Source organism: Centruroides sculpturatus, unplaced genomic scaffold (genome assembly GCF_000671375.1).
Source record: "Centruroides sculpturatus isolate CEXI.00-Female unplaced genomic scaffold, Cexi_2.0 scaffold722, whole genome shotgun sequence".
Classification (NCBI taxonomy): domain Eukaryota; kingdom Metazoa; phylum Arthropoda; class Arachnida; order Scorpiones; family Buthidae; genus Centruroides; species Centruroides sculpturatus.
The window spans coordinates 149933-170298 of record NW_019384969.1 but is presented as its reverse complement, the minus strand read 5'-3'; the positions used below and the strand labels follow the sequence as shown (position 1 = coordinate 170298).

General features: G+C 27.2%; 1 protein-coding gene across 3 annotated transcripts in view; it reads left to right on the top strand.

Moving 5' to 3' along the window:
* LOC111632561 overlaps positions 1-20366 on the top strand; it is a 35757-nt gene extending 15391 nt beyond the window's left edge. For all 3 annotated transcript variants that reach the window (XM_023377026.1, XM_023377027.1, XM_023377028.1), the window contains exons 2-7: positions 1933-2061; positions 3756-3917; positions 8851-8994; positions 9177-10367; positions 18337-18462; positions 18532-20366. In XM_023377026.1, coding sequence (XP_023232794.1) covers positions 1977-2061; positions 3756-3917; positions 8851-8994; positions 9177-10367; positions 18337-18462; positions 18532-18716 — 1893 coding nt within the window. In that variant the 5' untranslated portion in view covers positions 1933-1976 and the 3' untranslated portion in view covers positions 18717-20366. The remainder of the gene's footprint in view (positions 1-1932; positions 2062-3755; positions 3918-8850; positions 8995-9176; positions 10368-18336; positions 18463-18531) is intronic.

Here is a 20366-nt window from a genome sequence, read left to right as displayed (position 1 = left end):
TAGAGAGGTTGAGGCGCACGTTTTAAACGTGTAAACGTGTACGTGTGACGTTCGGCGCCGCTTTCCCGTAAGCCTAAAAGTTTGACAATGGTGTTTGGATAGTTGGTGGAATCACGCTCGACATTCCAAACACCATCGTCAAACTTTTAGGCTTACGGGAAAGCGGCGCCGAACGTCACACGTACACGTTTACACGTTTAAAACGTGCGCCTCAACCTCTCTATTAACTAATCCACATTATAAATCAGTACTTAACACTTGCAATATATTTGCATATCCATAATTCGTAGTACGATTATTCAATTTTTTACAATTGAATTATTTAACAAAAATATAGTCAAAAACAAATATTAAATCCTGGAGAATATTAAATATGGTGTCAACGTGTAAAACTAGAGGATTTAACTAATGGAATTCGTATTAAAAAATTGTTTTCTATAATATTTTTGAACAGGTAAAGATGTTAATTGCTGTTTTTGACATATATTTTTCGACTCGATAACATAAATTGGTTCGATATTCCTAGAATAATGTCATAAAACATGTTCCAAAAATTTTTATCTTACTCTTTCAAGTCATTAAGCTACCTATTACTAACTTGTACTGGTGTTTTTGCAATATTCTGCATATGGTCTTCAAAATATTTGCACGAAAACATTTCAATTCTCAGAAATTATCGCATTGCAACAGATCTTAATTGATTTTCTTGATTGCCAACAAACTAATCCATTTACTTAATAATAAATCAATTAGGTGAAATTTATCATAAAAATAAAGTTTAATGTACTGTACATATTTAACGATTAAAACTTTAAATTATTTGATATCAATCATCATTAAGATTCAATATCTTCAGTCATAAAAAACATTCAAAATTTAATTACGATTCTTTGCATAAGAATTCTCTTATGAAAGTATTTAATTAAAACATAAAAAATTAATTAAAAAATTCGAGGTTATTTGGTTAAATTAATTATCATATAATTTATATATACTGATAAGAATCTAATTATGTTAAAATATGTATTTATGTTTGTGTTAAGCTATTTAATACGCCTCTGTTAATGCATACTTAAACATAATTTAGATGATACAGTGCTCAAAAGTTTGGAAATGTTATCTAGATATAACACTTTTTTAGTTTTATTTTCTTAATATATATATATATTATATTATATATATTAAGTTACTATATAATTAATCCTTAATCGCTTATCGCTTAATTAATATATAATTAAATTTAGAATATCGTTATTATTTTGAGCTTCTCACAGGAGAGCAATTCCTCCAAAAAGCTAACGAATTTTCTGAATTTTCATTAATTATAAATTGTAATTATTTAATTAATTTATAAAATTAATTATATTTAAAGACTATTTTAATGTTAGATTATGCTTCGAGTAAAAGTACTATTGATCTTTTTCAGTAGTGGTATTTAAGTTATGCGATCTCTTGGCTAGCAAGGACTCGTGAGGCGCCTACTATATGATTTAAGTTTATGTATTAAGTTTATGTACAATATCAAGTAATTGTACGATATCTTGACATTATAGGTTCCTAACTAGTAATAAAATCCGGGTTTTTGAGCAAGACTATTGACAAACGTGCGTGTCTGAGGCCTAAATAAAAGTACAGGTTTATTATGCTCAAAACTCATTGGTTGGACTGCAATTATTCCAAGATTCTAGAAAATGATTTATTTTAAGAATTAATTATATTTAAAAACTTGTAACATATACATTGTTTTTAGAATGTAGTTACATAACATTCGGAGATTAGAGAGGGGAAAACATATCCTCAATTAAAATTAATCAAAAAATACGATCTCGTAAATATTTACACTAAGAGAATTTTAAATCGCGATAAGAATTTATTAATTAGTATGAATGGGAAGCTGAAAACTGATTGTGTATATATATTTTGTTAAAACAGAAATAAAGTGATTAAGTGAATTATTATCGAATTGTATTTCTTCAATGACCAACGATCAGCAGATGGAAGAACAGAAAAAGGAAAACGAAGAGGCCGAACCAGTGGTGGAACCACCCGATGGAGGATGGGGTTGGGTAGTTGTCATCGCATCTTTTATGTGTAACGCTATCGTCGATGGCGTCATTTTCTCCTTTGGAATATTCCTGAAAGAATTTACTCCCGTTTTCAATGAAAGCAAAGCGAAAATTGCGTGGATAGGATCCTTGCAAGCTGGATGTTACCTAATGGCAGGTAATTCTGCTCTCTGTTTTGTTAACTTAAAATAAGTTATTATAAAGTTATAATTATGAAAAATAATAAACATTCTTAATGATTTTATTGTTTATTATTTTATTAACCTTATCAAATGGATAATGTATTAGAGTGGTTTCATCGTTGATCCAAGATGAATAGATAAAGATTGGTTGGATAACAGATGAGAAAATACATTAAATATTATTCAGATATTCTTAATTATAATTACATATATATTTGTAATTAGTAGAAAAGTGATTAATCGTCTTCCTGATATTCGAGTAGAATCATTATTTAATTAGGTTCTATGCAAATAGCTTCATTCAGATCATCCTGATTTCTTAAAGAGCAATCTCATTGTGTTGGATGGCTCAAAAGTCAATAACGTATTTTTTTATAAGAAAGTCAACAATTTCTGAAATTGTTGACTTTCTGAAATTTTTGTAATCGTATTCTGAAAGTATGCCAAAGCGTTATTCATAATTTGTGTTTTAGACAAGAAGGATCTCATTTTATAGTGTGTTAGTAATAAATTAATTTAATAAACCAGCAATTTAGTCTTTACAGTAGTTAACTGACTTCTGAGCCAGCCTGTAAACATGAGAGTATCAATAAGATATGAATCATTTGCAAGTTATTAAATCTTAATCTTTTTCACTTAATTTATCAAAATAATTCTTAGCAAATAAATTATAATCGTATATAAATATATATTGATTCGTCGAAAAATGATATTTATTCTGATAATTTCTGCTTTAAAATGTCTTATTTTGTTTTGATAATTGTTATAGATAATGATAAGTGCACATGATCCTGACATTACACTTATAATATATACAATCTCTATCTGTATATGTATATCTTGGGCACTTATAAAAGGGAATTAGGATAGATTGTTACTTGTTTTTTAGAATAACTTCCGCTTCCTGTATGCAAAATTACACCAAATTCTACTTGAAATCATCTGTATAAATTTCAGTTATAGATTTAACATTATAGATTCCAGTGAAAATCCAAGGTCGAGGGAAAAGGATTTCTTAATAGACTTAGCCTGCTTTACTTAATTATTTATTTTAATGTTATAGGATTTATATGATCCAATTTACTAAACGAATCTAATTATTATGCTGTGTAGATGCTTAATTTATCACTAAGAGCATCCAAAATGAAATTTCTAATAGAGTAGGAAAGATAAACTAAAAATGGAGTAGAAAATGCAAGATTTCATTTTAAAAAATTTAAGTAATAATTAAAAAACAAATATTTTTACACACAATACAACTAATTTTATTATTAAAAATGACATTTTAAGTAAATTCATATATATATAACGTAGAATTGTATAGTATGAGAAGTTTATCTTAGTTCTTTCTGTTTATAGAATGGTAACAGATAACATCTTTGATAATTTTACAAATAACCGAGATATCGGGCATAATTCTCATTCCAGATAACGATTATATTCTATATTATTTGTATTATGATAATAATTTTTGTAATCGTATTCTTCTGNCCCGATGGAGGATGGGGTTGGGTAGTTGTCATCGCATCTTTTATGTGTAACGCTATCGTCGATGGCGTCATTTTCTCCTTTGGAATATTCCTGAAAGAATTTACTCCCGTTTTCAATGAAAGCAAAGCGAAAATTGCGTGGATAGGATCCTTGCAAGCTGGATGTTACCTAATGGCAGGTAATTCTGCTCTCTGTTTTGTTAACTTAAAATAAGTTATTATAAAGTTATAATTATGAAAAATAATAAACATTCTTAATGATTTTATTGTTTATTATTTTATTAACCTTATCAAATGGATAATGTATTAGAGTGGTTTCATCGTTGATCCAAGATGAATAGATAAAGATTGGTTGGATAACAGATGAGAAAATACATTAAATATTATTCAGATATTCTTAATTATAATTACATATTAGTTTTAATATTTTTTTTCAAATTTTAATAAATATATTAAAAATGTATCAATTGCATCATTGCATAGATTGATGCAACGAGGTAGTATCTCAAATGGCAAGTGAGTCTTTAAAATGGAGGTCAATGCCTCAAGTAGCAATGAATTCTGTGCAATAGAGTCCAATTTTCATTGCAGTAAATGACTCAAGAGACAATTTATTCCATAAAATATCTCAAGTAGCAGCGGAAATCATCAATGAAATTAATGCCACAAGTTGCAATTGATCTTATTGTAAATTTCAAAATCTAATATTTTATGTAAATTTTTAATCTTACATCCTATCAAATAATGAAATAATTTTTAAAAAGGAAGAAAAATTTAATGTTTTATGTAAACTTTAATTTATCTAAAAGAAAAAAAATTTTTAACACACGTGTACGTGCAATACATGTAATTTCTATAATGTCTCTAATTATTGACACGATTATGCATATCTCTAGCGGTTTATTTCGAGATAATTTAATCCATAAAACTAGCAATTAAAGCACAAATTAAACATTATAATATATATTTATCAATTTGATATGTAATATATTACAATAAAATTTCATACAGTTTTTGTATTAAAAAATTATAATTCTCTAAAATTCTAAATTTTTTTAATACCACTTCTTGAGATTTGATTTAGAAATTTTTAATTCGTTTAAATTTAGAAATTAAATTCCACGTCTTCAGATTCGAAAAATACAAATTAATATACAAGATAAAGGATTGTGTTTATTTTAATAACATTAAAAACATAAATAACTTGAGATCAATTATTAAAATCTCTGAATCAAAGTACGATTTTTTATTCTAAAATTAAACAGAAAAGGTTAATCATTTTATGCCAAAAAATCTTAAAAATCTCGTATCACATTTCATAATTTTACAACCTTAACAGCTCTTATCTACTCACTTGTCCGAAAAAATTTTTGATTAAAGAAATTAGCATATTGAGTTATAATATCAAATGCAATTCAGTCAATACCTCAAGTTGCAATTGATTTGCCATAAAGAATAATAAATTTTGCGAAACAAAATCGAAATTAGGACAGTTTAGCCTTTGAAAATTAAATATTTATCTTTTTAGATAAGTAGAATAATCTTTGATTATTAAATCGACGTCATTTTTCTGATGTTGACCATCTTTTTAATGTATATAAATGACGAAAGTTCTACGTAAATGTTAATTTCGATAGCCTTAAAATGGATACTTTAAACCTTACAAAACAGTAAATATTTTTTTATAATAGCATCATTAGCCAATGATAAATTTCCTTAAGTTTCTTATGAACATTCCTTTATAATTTTTTATTTAATTAATTAAAAATTGGAGTTTTAATTAATAATTAATTTTTAAAACTTCATACTTATCATATTTTATATTTAAAAATGTTAAAAGTTTATGTTAAATACTTTAAAATCAAAGAAAAAAAGATGAAAATTTACAAAAATGCAAATTTAATGTATTTAATCGGTTAAAAAAAAAATTAATTTTTAAAATAGGTATGTTTTTCATGAAAAAAATACTCGTTAACTGAAAGAATATATTTATTTAAATGTATTCTAACATTTCTTTATCGTTTCTTGGAAGAAATCCTGAAACATATTACAGTGTAGAATTAATATCAAATATTTAGTTAAATTGTGTCATGAAAGAAAATATTTCGTCATGTCTAACGTATTTTATGTGCAAATTTTAAAGAAAATTGAATATAAACATTCGTTTAGGTATATATATATATATATATCTCCATTTTTCATTTTCTTCAAAGCCTCTTAAAACTAGAAGAAATTATTAAAATTTATTTGACATTGTACAATTAAATATTGAATTTTTAAATATTTTTACATATTACATTCAATAATTATAATTTTTTATATAAAACTAAACGTTTGCAATAAGTGGAATCTTCGCCATTGTTTAAGCATTAAATTCTCAGCAATTACATGAAAAATTAGAAATTAAAAAGAATGCATATGAAGGAGAGAAAGGAGGAAGAACTGTAAAATAGAAAATTTATAATGATTGATTGATTGTTTCATTAATATACGCCAGGCAATAGAACATATAGGCTATCTGCAGAGATGCCAATCTTCAGGAAAGCAAAATAATGTAAGGTTTGGAGAAAAACGCTGATTTAAGAAGTAAAACGCTTGCTATCATAAAATCATAATTAATACATGCATTTATTGGGTACAATATTGCACATCCACTACAATATACAAAATTCATTGTTTTTCGCTTCTGAATGTTGCTATCACAATCGGAAGTGTTGCTTTACAGGCAAAAGCATAACTCACAAGAAAAAACATTACAGTGACAATGTAAACAAAGCAGTAAAAAGTTGGACACAACACATTAAACCATTTAAAATATAGTGGTAGAGAACCATAAATAATAAGAATAATTATACTTCATCCATAGAGCACTACAGGGACTTTTAACCATCGCTTTGGGTTCTTCTGGATCCATCACTGATCTGAACTTAACCTATTCCAACGGAGTTTATGAATGCCTTCTCATTGGTGGCGATGTTGTCGCTATTTTATTATCCTTCACCTTCCATATAGACTTAGCGTTATCTGTTTTTCAGCCGCATGTAAGTACATGGTGCTCTGAAGGTTCTAAAACTCTTTTGTCGATGGAACAGTGATAAGTACCGTTTTAAGTAACTTAAATCAAATTTAGTGCTTTGTAAAATTTGGCCATTTAACTTTAGAAAAACGCTGGCAAACTTGAAAGGAGGAGCAACATGTCACCATTTTACGTTAGTACGTTACGTTACGTATGTTTAGATGTATTTAATTACATCTAAACATATTATTTAATAAGTATAAAAATACAGCAATCACTGAATAATTCAACTGATTTTTGAATGATAAAATATTTTAAAATTAAAATTTATAGTTTAATTTGTTTTTTAAAGACCTGTCCTCAAAGTTTCTTATCATTCATATTCAATTTTCTAATTCCATAAATCCTCAACACTCGTAAACTTATCATGAAAGAACAAACTTTTCCCTTAAATTATATATTTGCATTGAATTGCTAATTGGCAATAGCACAAGCACTAGTAACTACAAGACGTCCAAACGAAAATAAACATTTCTTCACCGGCATCTTTACTAAAGCGGAAGCCAAAGCCACCAACACTTATCGAAAGTATTTTTTAAGTGAAAGATTGCCAGTTTCTACAAACGTGAACTTCACAAAACATCAATGTCTTCTCACCTAAAGTACGTCAATCTCGAATTACATAACAAAGTTTACAGTGCTCAGACGAGATAATTTTAAAACCCAATTTATAGCTTCGTTGCGCTTCACTTTAAATGTACAGTAATTTTAATATATTTATTCTATAATGCGGAAATATTTTCTCAAGTTCTATTATTATGAATACATAATATGTAAATTTAAAATTTTTGTCATCATTTTAACTTTTATTTATTTAAATATTTTAAAATATATTCTATTAAATATTTTTAAAAAATTACGTTTTAACAATTAAAATGTCTATTGACAGTTACCTAGATTATCTACAAATTGTTTCAGTGGATTCTTGTAGGGAATAAAACTTTCAAAATACTGATTATCAATAGAAAAATTAGATTTTTTCATGGTTCTGTTTAGTGCATTCTTTGTAGAATGCATTAAACAGAATCATGCCTATAAAAAACGCACTCCTCTAAATGGCATCTTATAATGAACTCATTGATATATCGAATCTTATGCTTTTAATTTTTGAAACATTTAAAATTTGCACATTTGTATCTCTAATATCATATCAATTAATTTATTAAATATAAATGAATCCTTTTATTATTATTCAAGTTTTATTTATTTTTGCATAGGAGAATAAAATTTGACAATTATTTATAAAAACAGAAAATTATAGTCCGTTCTGCATTTTACTTTAAAATGTCTTAAATTATTTTTAAATAACTGTACATTGAAGTTTTTGAGAGAATAAAAAAAATACAAGCTTTTCTGTCGAGCACAGGATATTGGCAGGGAAGCAGATGTAAGGCGCATATGAATATCCATTTGTCACATAACGTTTATACAATGAAACGTTATTTGCATATGTATTAATATATAATATTTGCTTTATATTATCTAATTCTATATTATAATTCCATGCTTTACACAAATTTATCGTCTGAAAAATGTTTTTAATTTAAACGAATTGCAAATTATAATATGCTTTCTGACAAAATTTAATCTGACACGGAAACTTTAAAATTAGAACTGAAGAAAGCGAATATTTTCTGCATAAATTTTAAATTGTAATTATGGAATTTTATGTAATTTTTAATTCCTAAACAATTTTCATTTGTACTTCTCCTTAAAACACAACTTTCAGCTGCAATGAATTGCTCTTTAATACTGAATTGTAAGAAAAGGACTGAAGATCTCCTCTGAGAGATTAAAAGGCCTCTCGCTTCGAGTGATTTTCACTTATATACTTCATTAAGAAAGAAAAAAAAAAAAAAAAAAAAGTAAATTAAACATAAAAGAAGGATGCATTTACACTAAAGCAAATGAAATAGTTTTGAATCATGAATGCCACTGCAACGTGGATAAGCATTAAGCGCATTTATTTTATTAAGACTTATAAAAGTGAATGTTGCAACTTTTATTTTATTAATCCTGGATTATCATCATTACAGGTCCAATTGTTAGTGCCCTAGCGAATACGTATGGTTGTCGTCCCGTAACCATTGCTGGAAGTATCGTTGCAGCTGTGGCTTTTGCTTTATCTTACTTCGCAACCAGCGTTAATTTTCTCATAGTCTCTATGGGGTTACTAGGAGGTTAGTATTTTATTTAATGTTTTTTTCCCCTTAACTTTATATATTTTTATTGCCAAATTTTAAAATATAAGTTAACGGTTGGACCAATTTTTAATATAGTACTAGTAGTCAAACATTAGTTCTCATATATTTATATGTCCATTGGCTATTTGACTTATTTTTTTATTTTATTTTATTTACAGGAATAGGATTTGGCTTCATATTTTTGCCAGCAATAGTAACCGTTGGTTTTTATTTCGATCAAAAAAGAGCATTGGCAACGGGTATCGCTGTCTGTGGATCGGGAGTTGGTGCTTTCACATTGGCACCAGTAGTTCAGATTATGGTCAACGAGTATGGATGGCAAGGTTGTTTGCTGGTTTTGAGTGCCGTAATTCTTAACTGCATGGTTTTCGGATCGTTTTTTAGACCTCTGGAACCCAAGAGAAAACTCGAGCCGTTACCACCCGAACCCGCTAAACCACTTTTGCTAAGGATCAAAGAAGCTAGAGATATGTTGAACAAATGGGATTCAGACGAATCTGTCAGCAATGGATTGCTCATAGGCCAAAACGGTTCTCAATTCGGTTCTCAGTGGAAGAATTCGAACGGTTCCAATTCGCATTCTGTGAAAAACAAATCATATACCGATCAGACCAGTGGAGGAAGTAATACCGATTCTACTATTTCTCACGCGGAAAGCAATAATAGTCCACCCCCTTCTTATAGCGAAGTCGTTAGCAGCGATATGCTTCCTTGTCTTCCCTCTAATCCTTACAGTGAAGTAGCGAGAAGGGCTTCTTCGAGATGGGAGAGAAGATCACCGTCTAAATTTTTAAGAAAGGGGTCATGCCAGCCAGAAATGTTGCGACCTTTCTACAGACAAGATATCCTCTTCAGCGCCAGTTTACTTCGATTACCGGAATTTCGTTCGCAGCCAGACATGAAACACTATCACGCCAGTGTTACGAAAATCCCAAAGGAAGTTGAAAGTTCGAACAACGAATTATGGTATCACTGTTCCTCCGCCATGACAGATACCTTTCGACAGATGTTGGATCTATCGTTGCTAACCAGTCCAACTTTTATTTTACTCGCAGTTTCTGGTTTTCTGACCTTGGCAGGCTTTTTCGTACCTTTCATCTACATCATAGATCGTGCCGTGTTGATAGGAATATCGGATGAAGATGCAACTATTCTCCTTTCTACAATTGGTATAACTAATACCGTTGGACGTGTTTTTAGCGGATGGATGTCTGATAGACCGCACATAAATGCGCTATTTATTAACAATTGTGCATTGGTTCTTGGTGGTGTTGCAACAGCAATTAGTCCTTTCATCAATAACTATTATTTGTTGATTCTCTACTGTGCAATATTTGGATTTTCTATAGGTAAGTTGCTCCTTTATATATTTTTTTTCCATTTTTTTCCATTTTTTCATACTGAAAGAAGTCTGCTGCATAAATATACCATGAATATCACATATCATGAATACCAGGCAGTCATTATAATCACAATACTATTCAATATTAACATATATTCAAATTACAACGTTAATACTTTATAATTTAAATATAAAATTATACAATTTATATTCCATTTTAAAATAAATTTAAATCAAAAATATAAATAATCAAAAAAATTTTTTTATAATTTGACAAATTACATACAGTACTATATTTTATTAAATTTTAATATTAATACTTGGATATATAAAACAAAATTAAAACATAAAAATTACTGTATCAATTGTATGATTACTTTAAATTTCTTTCTTTCACATCTTTGCACATGATGTGAAAGAAGTAAAATCTAATTAAACAGTTAAATAGTTGCCATTACATGCTGATGATGATAACTGCTTGTTATTATCCTCAGCACATGATGACAACTATTTAATTCAAAAATTATTTTTTACTTATTTGATTTGAAGTTTTAATAACTATACTCTGAACGTGTTCAATAAACTTTATGAATTATTGAACATGATTCTAATTTCCATGAATTCCAGAAACTGTTTAAAGACTTCAGGATACACCTTAATCTTGGCATTACATTATTTTGAGTGTATATTTACTTAATATCAACTATTTTGAATAAGGTGGTGATGATAATGTTATTTTTTCATTAAAGAAAAACATGGAAATTAACACATTGACATCATTACATTCAAAACAATATAATTCTGATAGTAAGACTTACAAGTCTGAATATCTTTAATCTCTCTCCTGAATTCATCAAAATAAGAATTATGTTCAATAAAGAGGTTTATTGAATTTTGTTCTGATTTGATCATTAAAAATTTTGAGTTAATTATTTTATTTTTAAAAATGTATTTATAAATGATATTTACTGTTAATTTTTGAAATTGTTATTTGAAAAATAAAGCTTCTACTGGGAAGTCTTCTTATGATCATACATTTATTAATGCATAATTAATTTTGATAATTAGATAATAGATGAACCTTACTAGTAAGTACAAAAATACTTCTAGTGAAACTATTTCTATTATGATAAAATTATAAAAAAATCTAGAAAGATAATAAATAATATTGACATAAAAAATGATACAAATTACACTACTTTAAGATTTACTTAAAACCACTTATTTACAAATGAAACTGAAATTTAATTTCTTAAAATAAAACTAAAGCTAAAATTTTCTAATACCTTTTTTCCCTCTCTTCTTTTAAAATGAAAGCTTATTAATTTGTACATGCATTTAGTTGCACATGGGAGTCAATGATCTTCCTTTTTAAAGATACAAGTGCATTATCCTTTGTATGCATATTTTATATCTTATGGAAATGTATTTTCATCCATTAGATCTTACAAAATTAAATTAATATCTTTGGAATCTGAATTAAGTCATTGGAGGACACAAAAAGTAACTCCTCTCTGTTTAAATTTGTCAATTAAATATTTATTTTGAGCAGAATTAAATATTCTACATTTATAATAACCATTCAATAGTCATTGTAGATAAACTATTGTATTATTATTATATTCAATACTAATATAATAATAATTATAATTACTATTGAATACAATAATCATTGCACTAATAACTTTGTAGTATTATTTGGAATAGAATAATTGCAGTGACATATTTACAGCAATATGGCTTAACTTTGGAGTAATATGTAAAACATACTTATTTCCTGATGATTAGTATTTTATAACCTCTTAAAACTTTCTTATAAATAAAATTATTGTAATAAATATTTTTATTCTTTTCAAAAATCTCTTGTAATTCTATTATGGGAAACAGCTGATTCATAAATGTTAACATTTATGAATAATTTTGAATGACTTACCAAGATATCTGAATTCAGTTATTATGATAAATCATTCAACATGATTCAGTGATTGTTAGAAAATAAAATAATAGAAACATTATATCTATAAATTTAGAACAGAAGTGGCCAACCCAAGGCATGCCAGACACCTCATGGCCCACAGCTGCATTTGAAATGACTCATCTGTTATTAACCTCGAAAATCAATCCTAATATTGAGAAACTGTTAACTGAAAAGCAAGTTCAGAATTCTAATTTGAGAGAATTTTAAATTCGGATTCTTTGCTTTTTTAGTTAGAATTTCAAGGTTTTTGTTCTCCTTTCAATAAAAAATGTTTTGAGTATTTTGTCACTCAAACTAATGGCTAGTGGCTTATTTAATATTTGTTTTTACACCCACCTAACAACATATTTTAATGTTTTTATTATCCTTGTTTACTTTTAATGTTATTTAGTTTATCTTTAGCTACAAATTTAAACAGGATGTAGGGGGTGGTAGGACAGTTGTCCACCAAAAAATTTGTGCCTATTTATACACACATCTGTAAAAAAGGTTGGCCACCCTTGATTTAGAATCTTAGAAATATTATATACTTAAATACTCTGTACTTCTAAATCTATGCAACTTTTACTTTCACACTGTAAAAACGATTAATTCATTTATTACGATATAAGGTTGCATAGATTTAGAGGTATAGAAGCTAATCAGCTAATCATACTTTCAGTTCTCTAAATCTATAATCTTATGCTTCTATAAATTATTTCATATATTCTTGATCTTTTTTTCTTCTTTAGTAATAATAACAAATGCATTTTTAATGTTAATGCACCATCAGAGTTTATTTCTCTTAATCTATCTGACATTAACTTTTACTAGACTTTGATGGTTGCTGCACTTCCTTACACCTATTTAGCAACAGACCACCCCTCTTAACAACTAATGACACACTTTCTTGATAAATGCATCCGGATGTAATTTCATATCTTAAAATAATCAAAAATGTAAGTGTTTTTTAAAATTATGACACGATTTGTTTCATTTGATAATATAAAAAAATACAGTAATATTTATTTATGTAAAAATTTATGAATAAATTATAATATAATAAAATAAAATTATTAATTTCCATCATTAAGTCATAAAATATTGAATAAACTAATGCATCTTTTGCATGAAAATCATATTATATTGAAAATGCTTTGAAATTAACTGCAACTTTAAATATATAATTTAGTTTGTTTGAAAAATAAGGAGCCTCATTGTTGAAACAGAGAATTTTATTTCCACATTGACATATTTGTAACAGGTAGCAAGAGCAGTATTATATGTTAGAGGAAACGTAGCAAGGGTTGGTAAACTTTGTGGGGCACTAATATCCCACAAAGTGACCAACCCTTACTACATATTACTATTAGAAACATGTATGGTATCTTTTTATCTTTTTCAGTTAATTCAATGAATAATTTTTTGTTTTTCTGTGTATTTTTCAGAAAAATATATTGAATAATCTCATATACTTTCTACTTCTGTCTTTTTGGCACACATCAACAAATCACATCATCTCTCATTTCCTATTTGTTTTGATTATTACTCATCTCAAGCTCAGTATATGTATATGCATAAATTAAGCTTTATTATTATTATTTTTTAAAATAAAGTTTAATTTATATATATTTAGCAAAAGACCTAAAAACATTTAATCTTTAAAATTTTTGTTATAACTCCTTCGAATTTAAAAGTTATTTCTGTTTCCAATAAAATTTAAGCCACACAAGAAGTCCTCCTTACGTCATATTCTAACTACATTAAAAATATAAAATAATATTTCTTATTTAAAAATTATTTTTTATTTAAGTAAAATTTACTTTGTATTCGTGACACATTATAAATTTTATTACTAATATTAATAAAGCAGTTCACCTAAATGACTGAAAGACAAAGAAATTAAACATTTTTCAACCCCAAAATAGATCATATTTTACGTTCTATTAGCAATATCATTATTAACATCGAAATTTGATTAAAATTAATGGCTGGAACTACAGGTAATCAACATAACACATAATAATGATAGTGCTTAATTATCATTAGTTAAAAATCGAATTTCTTATGTTTGTGGACAGAGAAATTGCGTATCATTGTACACGTTTTACCAAAATGTAGGTCAATTCACGGATTGTTTCCGCCAGTCACTAATTAGAGAAGCTCCAAAACGTTTCGAACAACAAAATTTTTAAAATAGTTCATCTAAACAGTGAATATTTTTTATTTCGAAACTATTGTATCTATATGATGAGTCATACAGATAAAATATACTCATTACACAATTCATACAACGTGTGACCAATACTTTATTTGCGTCCTCTTTAATAACGTAAAAAAATACACATTTAATTATCATTCTTTTAATAAAAATATTCATAATTATCGTTTAATAAGTTTTTGGAAGATATTTCAATAGTTATTGATATAATTTTGCATATAAAAAGGTACAAATAATTGCCTAATTGGCATTCTCAAATTAATAATTATCCTCCTCACCCTTTATATATATATAGGGTAACTTTTTCGAGTTTAATGATTCTTACCGAATATAAATTATTTAAATTAGCATTTGAAGTCACTTAAATGTGTTCAGTGTTTGTTGTCAACTTCAATTGTCACGGAAAGTATCAAAGAAAAGTCGATTGATCTGCACATTTTTCTATATCTGAATGACGATATCTCGAAAATCAAGTGTACTAAATCAGCTAAAAACTGTGGAGGAACTCGAACCATCTGTCGAGTGTGAAATCTTCCCTATTCTTCAAAGCTAATATCAGAGTTTAGATAAGATTGAAGATGATCGACATTGAAGTTCAGATCAAACATATTGAATGCACTACGACTTCAAATTTTGATTTGTATGATATTTGCGCAAGATTTGTATACCTTGTTCAATTGTAATAAGGCATTAAACTTGTTAGATAAATTTTGGGTCACTTTGAAAATTTCACTTAAAGCATGTTAATGAGATGAATCTACTAATCTACGTGTGAAATTCACTTTAAATATTCTCAAAAATAAGCAATTAAACAAAATTCATTCAAAAGAGTTAAGGGCACTGGATCAAAAATCTTTTATAAAATTTTAATGGTTAATTTTCCATTTATTTTTTTCAGACCAGTCTTTCAATTAAAAAAAAAATTTAGACGTGGAATGATGCATAAATAAAGATCCAAAAGGAAGGAAAACAGATTCTAAGCAAAATAATAATAATTAAAATAAAATAAATAAATAAAAATAATAATATACGTACTGTGAGAAAGCAGGTCAAAGTTCGTGGAATCATTTTTATTGTTTAACATTGATTTATCGCTCAAAAACCTTTTTATAAGTAGAAATATGTTCAGTAATTGAATGAAAATTAAGAAAAATGAGTAAAAATGTCTCTCTAAAAATAGCTACATTTTCAAATTTATTCGTTAACATTTTTTTTAATTAATGGATATAGAAAGTGCGTGTTTTTGTAAATTAAAATGACCCTTCTATACCATTTCTACATTTTAAAACAGTAATAACCTTCATTTATTCAAAATAAATGTTTAAAAGATCTTTTCGGATTTAGTTTTTAAAAAATTCTTAAAACAGAGGAAATTACGTCACGAAACTTTGCCCTTTTTATACTCCAGATAAGAAGTCCGAGGATTTTTTACTGAATTTATATTATACTCTTAATATATAAAATTAATTTTATTTAGTTTACTTGAATAAATTTAATGATCACAATTATTCAATTATTTATTATTATAAATTTGTTTAATGTAGCACTTAATTATCGAATTAAATCAAAAAATATTCGTATTGTAAATCGTCTACATTAGTGTACTGTAGGCACTCGGTTTAGATGCTCGATTTAACGCCCTCCCTTTAACGACTATATCGTATCTTTCCTCTTTTTTTTTTTCTTTCTTTTTTTTGGACATTTGTGTGTGGAATTGTAAAGTTAAAACTATTCAGCAAACGTAGTATCTATTTATGAAATTGAACATATAAGAATATGATGGCTACGGAACTGTCTCTTAACTAAAAAATTGGTTTTCTGGACCCCTCTTAACATAGTTAAGAGAGGTCTAGAAAACCAATTAGGTCGTTAAAGAGGTTCACTTTTTTTTTCATTAAATATAAAGCAATAAGAATTACTATATCGTCAAATTTTGGCACAGTTAATATATAGCCAAGATATAATTACTGTATTTCAAATTTGGCAATATTTCCTCATCATAGTCATCATAGAGCCATCTAATACTGTTCTTCCTAAGGAAAAGGTTCTAACAGATCTAATGTTAACAAAAAAAGAAAAAAGAAAATATATACTTAATTTAAAATTAAATATAAAAAGAAGCAAAATTCCTGTTGATCTGCTTAGAACATCCTCCTATTTCTGTTAAAAATTAGATTGTAATTTCATGAGACATAAACTAGATGAATTCTAAAGCAAATATTCGTTCTTAACTGTATAATATTTACGAATAAAACTAGTATCATTGAATAATTATGTAAAAATTTGTGTTTGTTTCTCTGTCTGATCATTAACTAAGGTGAGAAAAGGTAGTAAAGATATACATAATAAAGTCGAGACCACTATACAAAAGATTACTATAGAGGTAAAGTATCATTTGACTATCGACGAATTTGTTTCTTTAGAGAAAAGTATAGTCTAATTTTCTGATAATTTTTAATCGATCATATTAAAATAAAATGATGATGAGATTTTGGAATGTGATAATATTTGAAAAGAATGTAGTGGTTTAACTGGATGAAAAGAATGAATACGCTTTCTAGAAAGATACTAAAGAGCAAGAGATCGTGCGTATGATCTAGGGCGGTGATGAAGAGAACAGTTGGAAGGAGATGTTCAGAAAATTGGAGCAGGGCGGGAGGATGTCTAGTTTAAGACGCTGAGAAAAAAAATGGAAAAATTGATTCAGCTGATCTGGGAAAAGCCGGAACAGTGGAATGATGATGAAATGCAATGTTACTCTTTCGTAACATTACATTTCATCGAATCACTAATACAGTAGCACATTCACTGCATTACAAGTCATAAACAGTTAACTCGTCAAATTTAGGCGATTAATAAACACTTGATTAATTCTAATATCAACATATAAAATGTGTTAATCCGAGATTAAAGATATTACTAATCTCCAGATTAGTTTAATCTACAAGTAAATATTAGGCGAATTTTATTTAAAATTATTTTCTTATATCAACGTCTATTTTTATTTAAAACAAAATATAAAAAGAATTGCATTTTGACCCGTTCGATAAGCACGAATCAGTTTGTTTTTTTTTTGACTTGATCTGTGAACGTGTTCTAAATCCTAATTAAAGTCCATTTAGTAGATCACGTTTTAGCATATCGAAGCAATAAATTACGTATTTTGTCACGGTTCAAATTTCATTGTTAGGTCAAACGGGAGAAAGATAGAAGTAAATAAAATATTGCTCTCGATAATAAAATCAATTTCGAAAACTAAAATTTCATTCTATTCCTGCTTTTTTTTAATATTAACTGGCTGATTTTAGTCCTACTTTTTAACGTGAATTGCCTATAATTCTAGTCTTACTTTTTTCTATAAATTGCTTTTCAAATTAGGAAATTTATAATAAACAAACCTACGACAGGCAAATAATCTAAAAATTTAGCTTAAAAGCATTCAAAACATTAACTTTTATTAAAATTGTTTTATATTTTGCTCGAAGTAAAGCAAAAAACATTGTGACAAACTGTAATTACAATATGTATTTTCTTTATGAATCTAAAGTTCCAATTAAATATCGATGAATCACTAATTTAAATATCAAAGTATCTTTAAAAATTTCAGTTAAAATAATAATAAATGTGCCAAATAAATCAAAATTAAACTGGAAAATTTTAGTTAATTATCATTAGTAAGAGATTATCGTTTAAGAGTTCAAGGTAAAATCAATATAATACTATTTAAACAATTTATGAATGATAATTAAATTATAAAATATTTATTTATGACTTTTAAAACATTTAAAATTTTTTTAGCTTGTTTCGCTGCATTGAGATCCATCATTGCAGTGGACCTTCTTGGACTAGAGAAATTAACCAATGCGTTTGGATTGCTGCTACTCTTTCAAGGAATTGCAACAATTATTGGATCACCCGTTGCAGGTAATTCACTTTTTAAGAATTTTTATCGTTAATTAAGTATTTTTATTTAAAATTTATCACTTATTTAAGGTTTTTTCTTCGATTTAACTGGAAGTTACGATGCGTCATTCTTTATTGCTGGAGCTCTGATTTCCATTTCTGGATTAATGTGCTTTCCACTTCCAAAAATTTCGCGATGGGAAAAAAGTAGGAAAAGTCGAACTGAATCGGTTCCTCCAGAAGTTATAGTAACATCCGAAGTGGATTCATTGTGATCTTGCATAAAACGCCATAAGAATCATTAAATGGCGAGTATATCCAAAGATACTGAAGAGTAGATGACTGCAAGAAAATACGAAGCAAAACTCGGATGGAAGCGCGAAATCGCCAATCTAAAAGAAATGGATTATTTAGCAAGGATTCTCTTCGAGAGGAATATCAATTGGGACCAAAATTACTGTGATATGAACCATTGTGCCTTTAGAAGAAAACGTTTCTTATAGGACCCTTGCTACAAGAAATTAGATCTAGAATCGTATATAGGAATTAATCCGTTAAAAGAAGGTTATCCTTAAAATATTTAGCCCAAAATTTAAAATTTATTGTATTTATTTTCACGTTAGTCCACTGCTTCTAAACTAAACCAGACACAAGTTCGAATCAATTGCTTTTCTTTTTTTTGCAATGTCATTTTACAAAATTCTGTAAATAATCCGTTGCGTATTCTTGCAACAAAATGCGGAAACGAAAAATGTATAAAAGTGGATCATCTCTAGCTCTTAGCAACCGAATCGTCAGTCACAGAGTAAACATTTTCTAAAGATATCGTGTTTTTAACAGCTGCTGCGATGTTAAAAAGATAGCGGGTCGAGACCTTGACAAAGGGAACGACCGCAAATATCCACTTCTAAGTAGAAAATTGTTTAATTCAAGTACATAAAATGCAACAAATTTGCCATCTAGATTTATATTTTACATAACAGTAATTAATGTTTTGAGTGCTTAAAACGTTTTAAATACACAGGGTACTAAAAAAACAATTGGGGTGCTGAAAATTGTTTTTTGCTTTAAATAGATGTGAAGTTATATAAAGAAATGTCGGTTAAAAAGTCTAGAAATGTTTTAAAATATTTTTTTAAATAAAATTTTATAGCATTGTTTATGCTTAGATATTAAAATTTATGCTACATAAATCATACTTGTCGTATAGAATGTAAAAGAATGATTTAGATCTATATAAAGAAAAATATAATTCAGTATAACCAAATCTCTATGCTTTATTGCTTATATCTATATATAATGAGGTGTAGAGTGTCCCAATTATTTACAAGATTCACAATGTGTAATTTCTCTCTCTTATAACTTATAAATTTCAACGATAGTTTGCAAATTTGCATGAACTACTTCCAGCATCTTTCTGTTTTATAACATAAAAAATTGTATGTAATGCTTTTAAAATGGCATACTAACAAAAACTTCCATACACAACAGCTGTGTATTGCTTAAAGCAATATACAACTGTGTATGGTGATTAAATAAAAATCGTTTAAATGATTCTAAACTAAAAATATTTTTGGACTTTTTGATTTCTTTAAGTAGAAAATAACTTCCAGCACCCTGTATAATAACTCCTATCCACTGCCAGACTTGCATTTCTTGATGATCAAAACACATTTCATCAAATTTGAATAATATATAGATATATACATATATAAATATAATTTACATTTATTTAAAGAGGAAAAAAAATCAAATATATTGTATATTAATGACTCAATTTTTCTTTTTCTCATCATATTTTTTTTCTTTCATTTTTCGCTGGCGAATTAAGATAATTTCTAATCGTCAAATGTGAAAGTGTATTGTAACGTTTTTATATGTATTTGTATATTCAATGTATTTTATAAAGTTATATTTCACAGTAA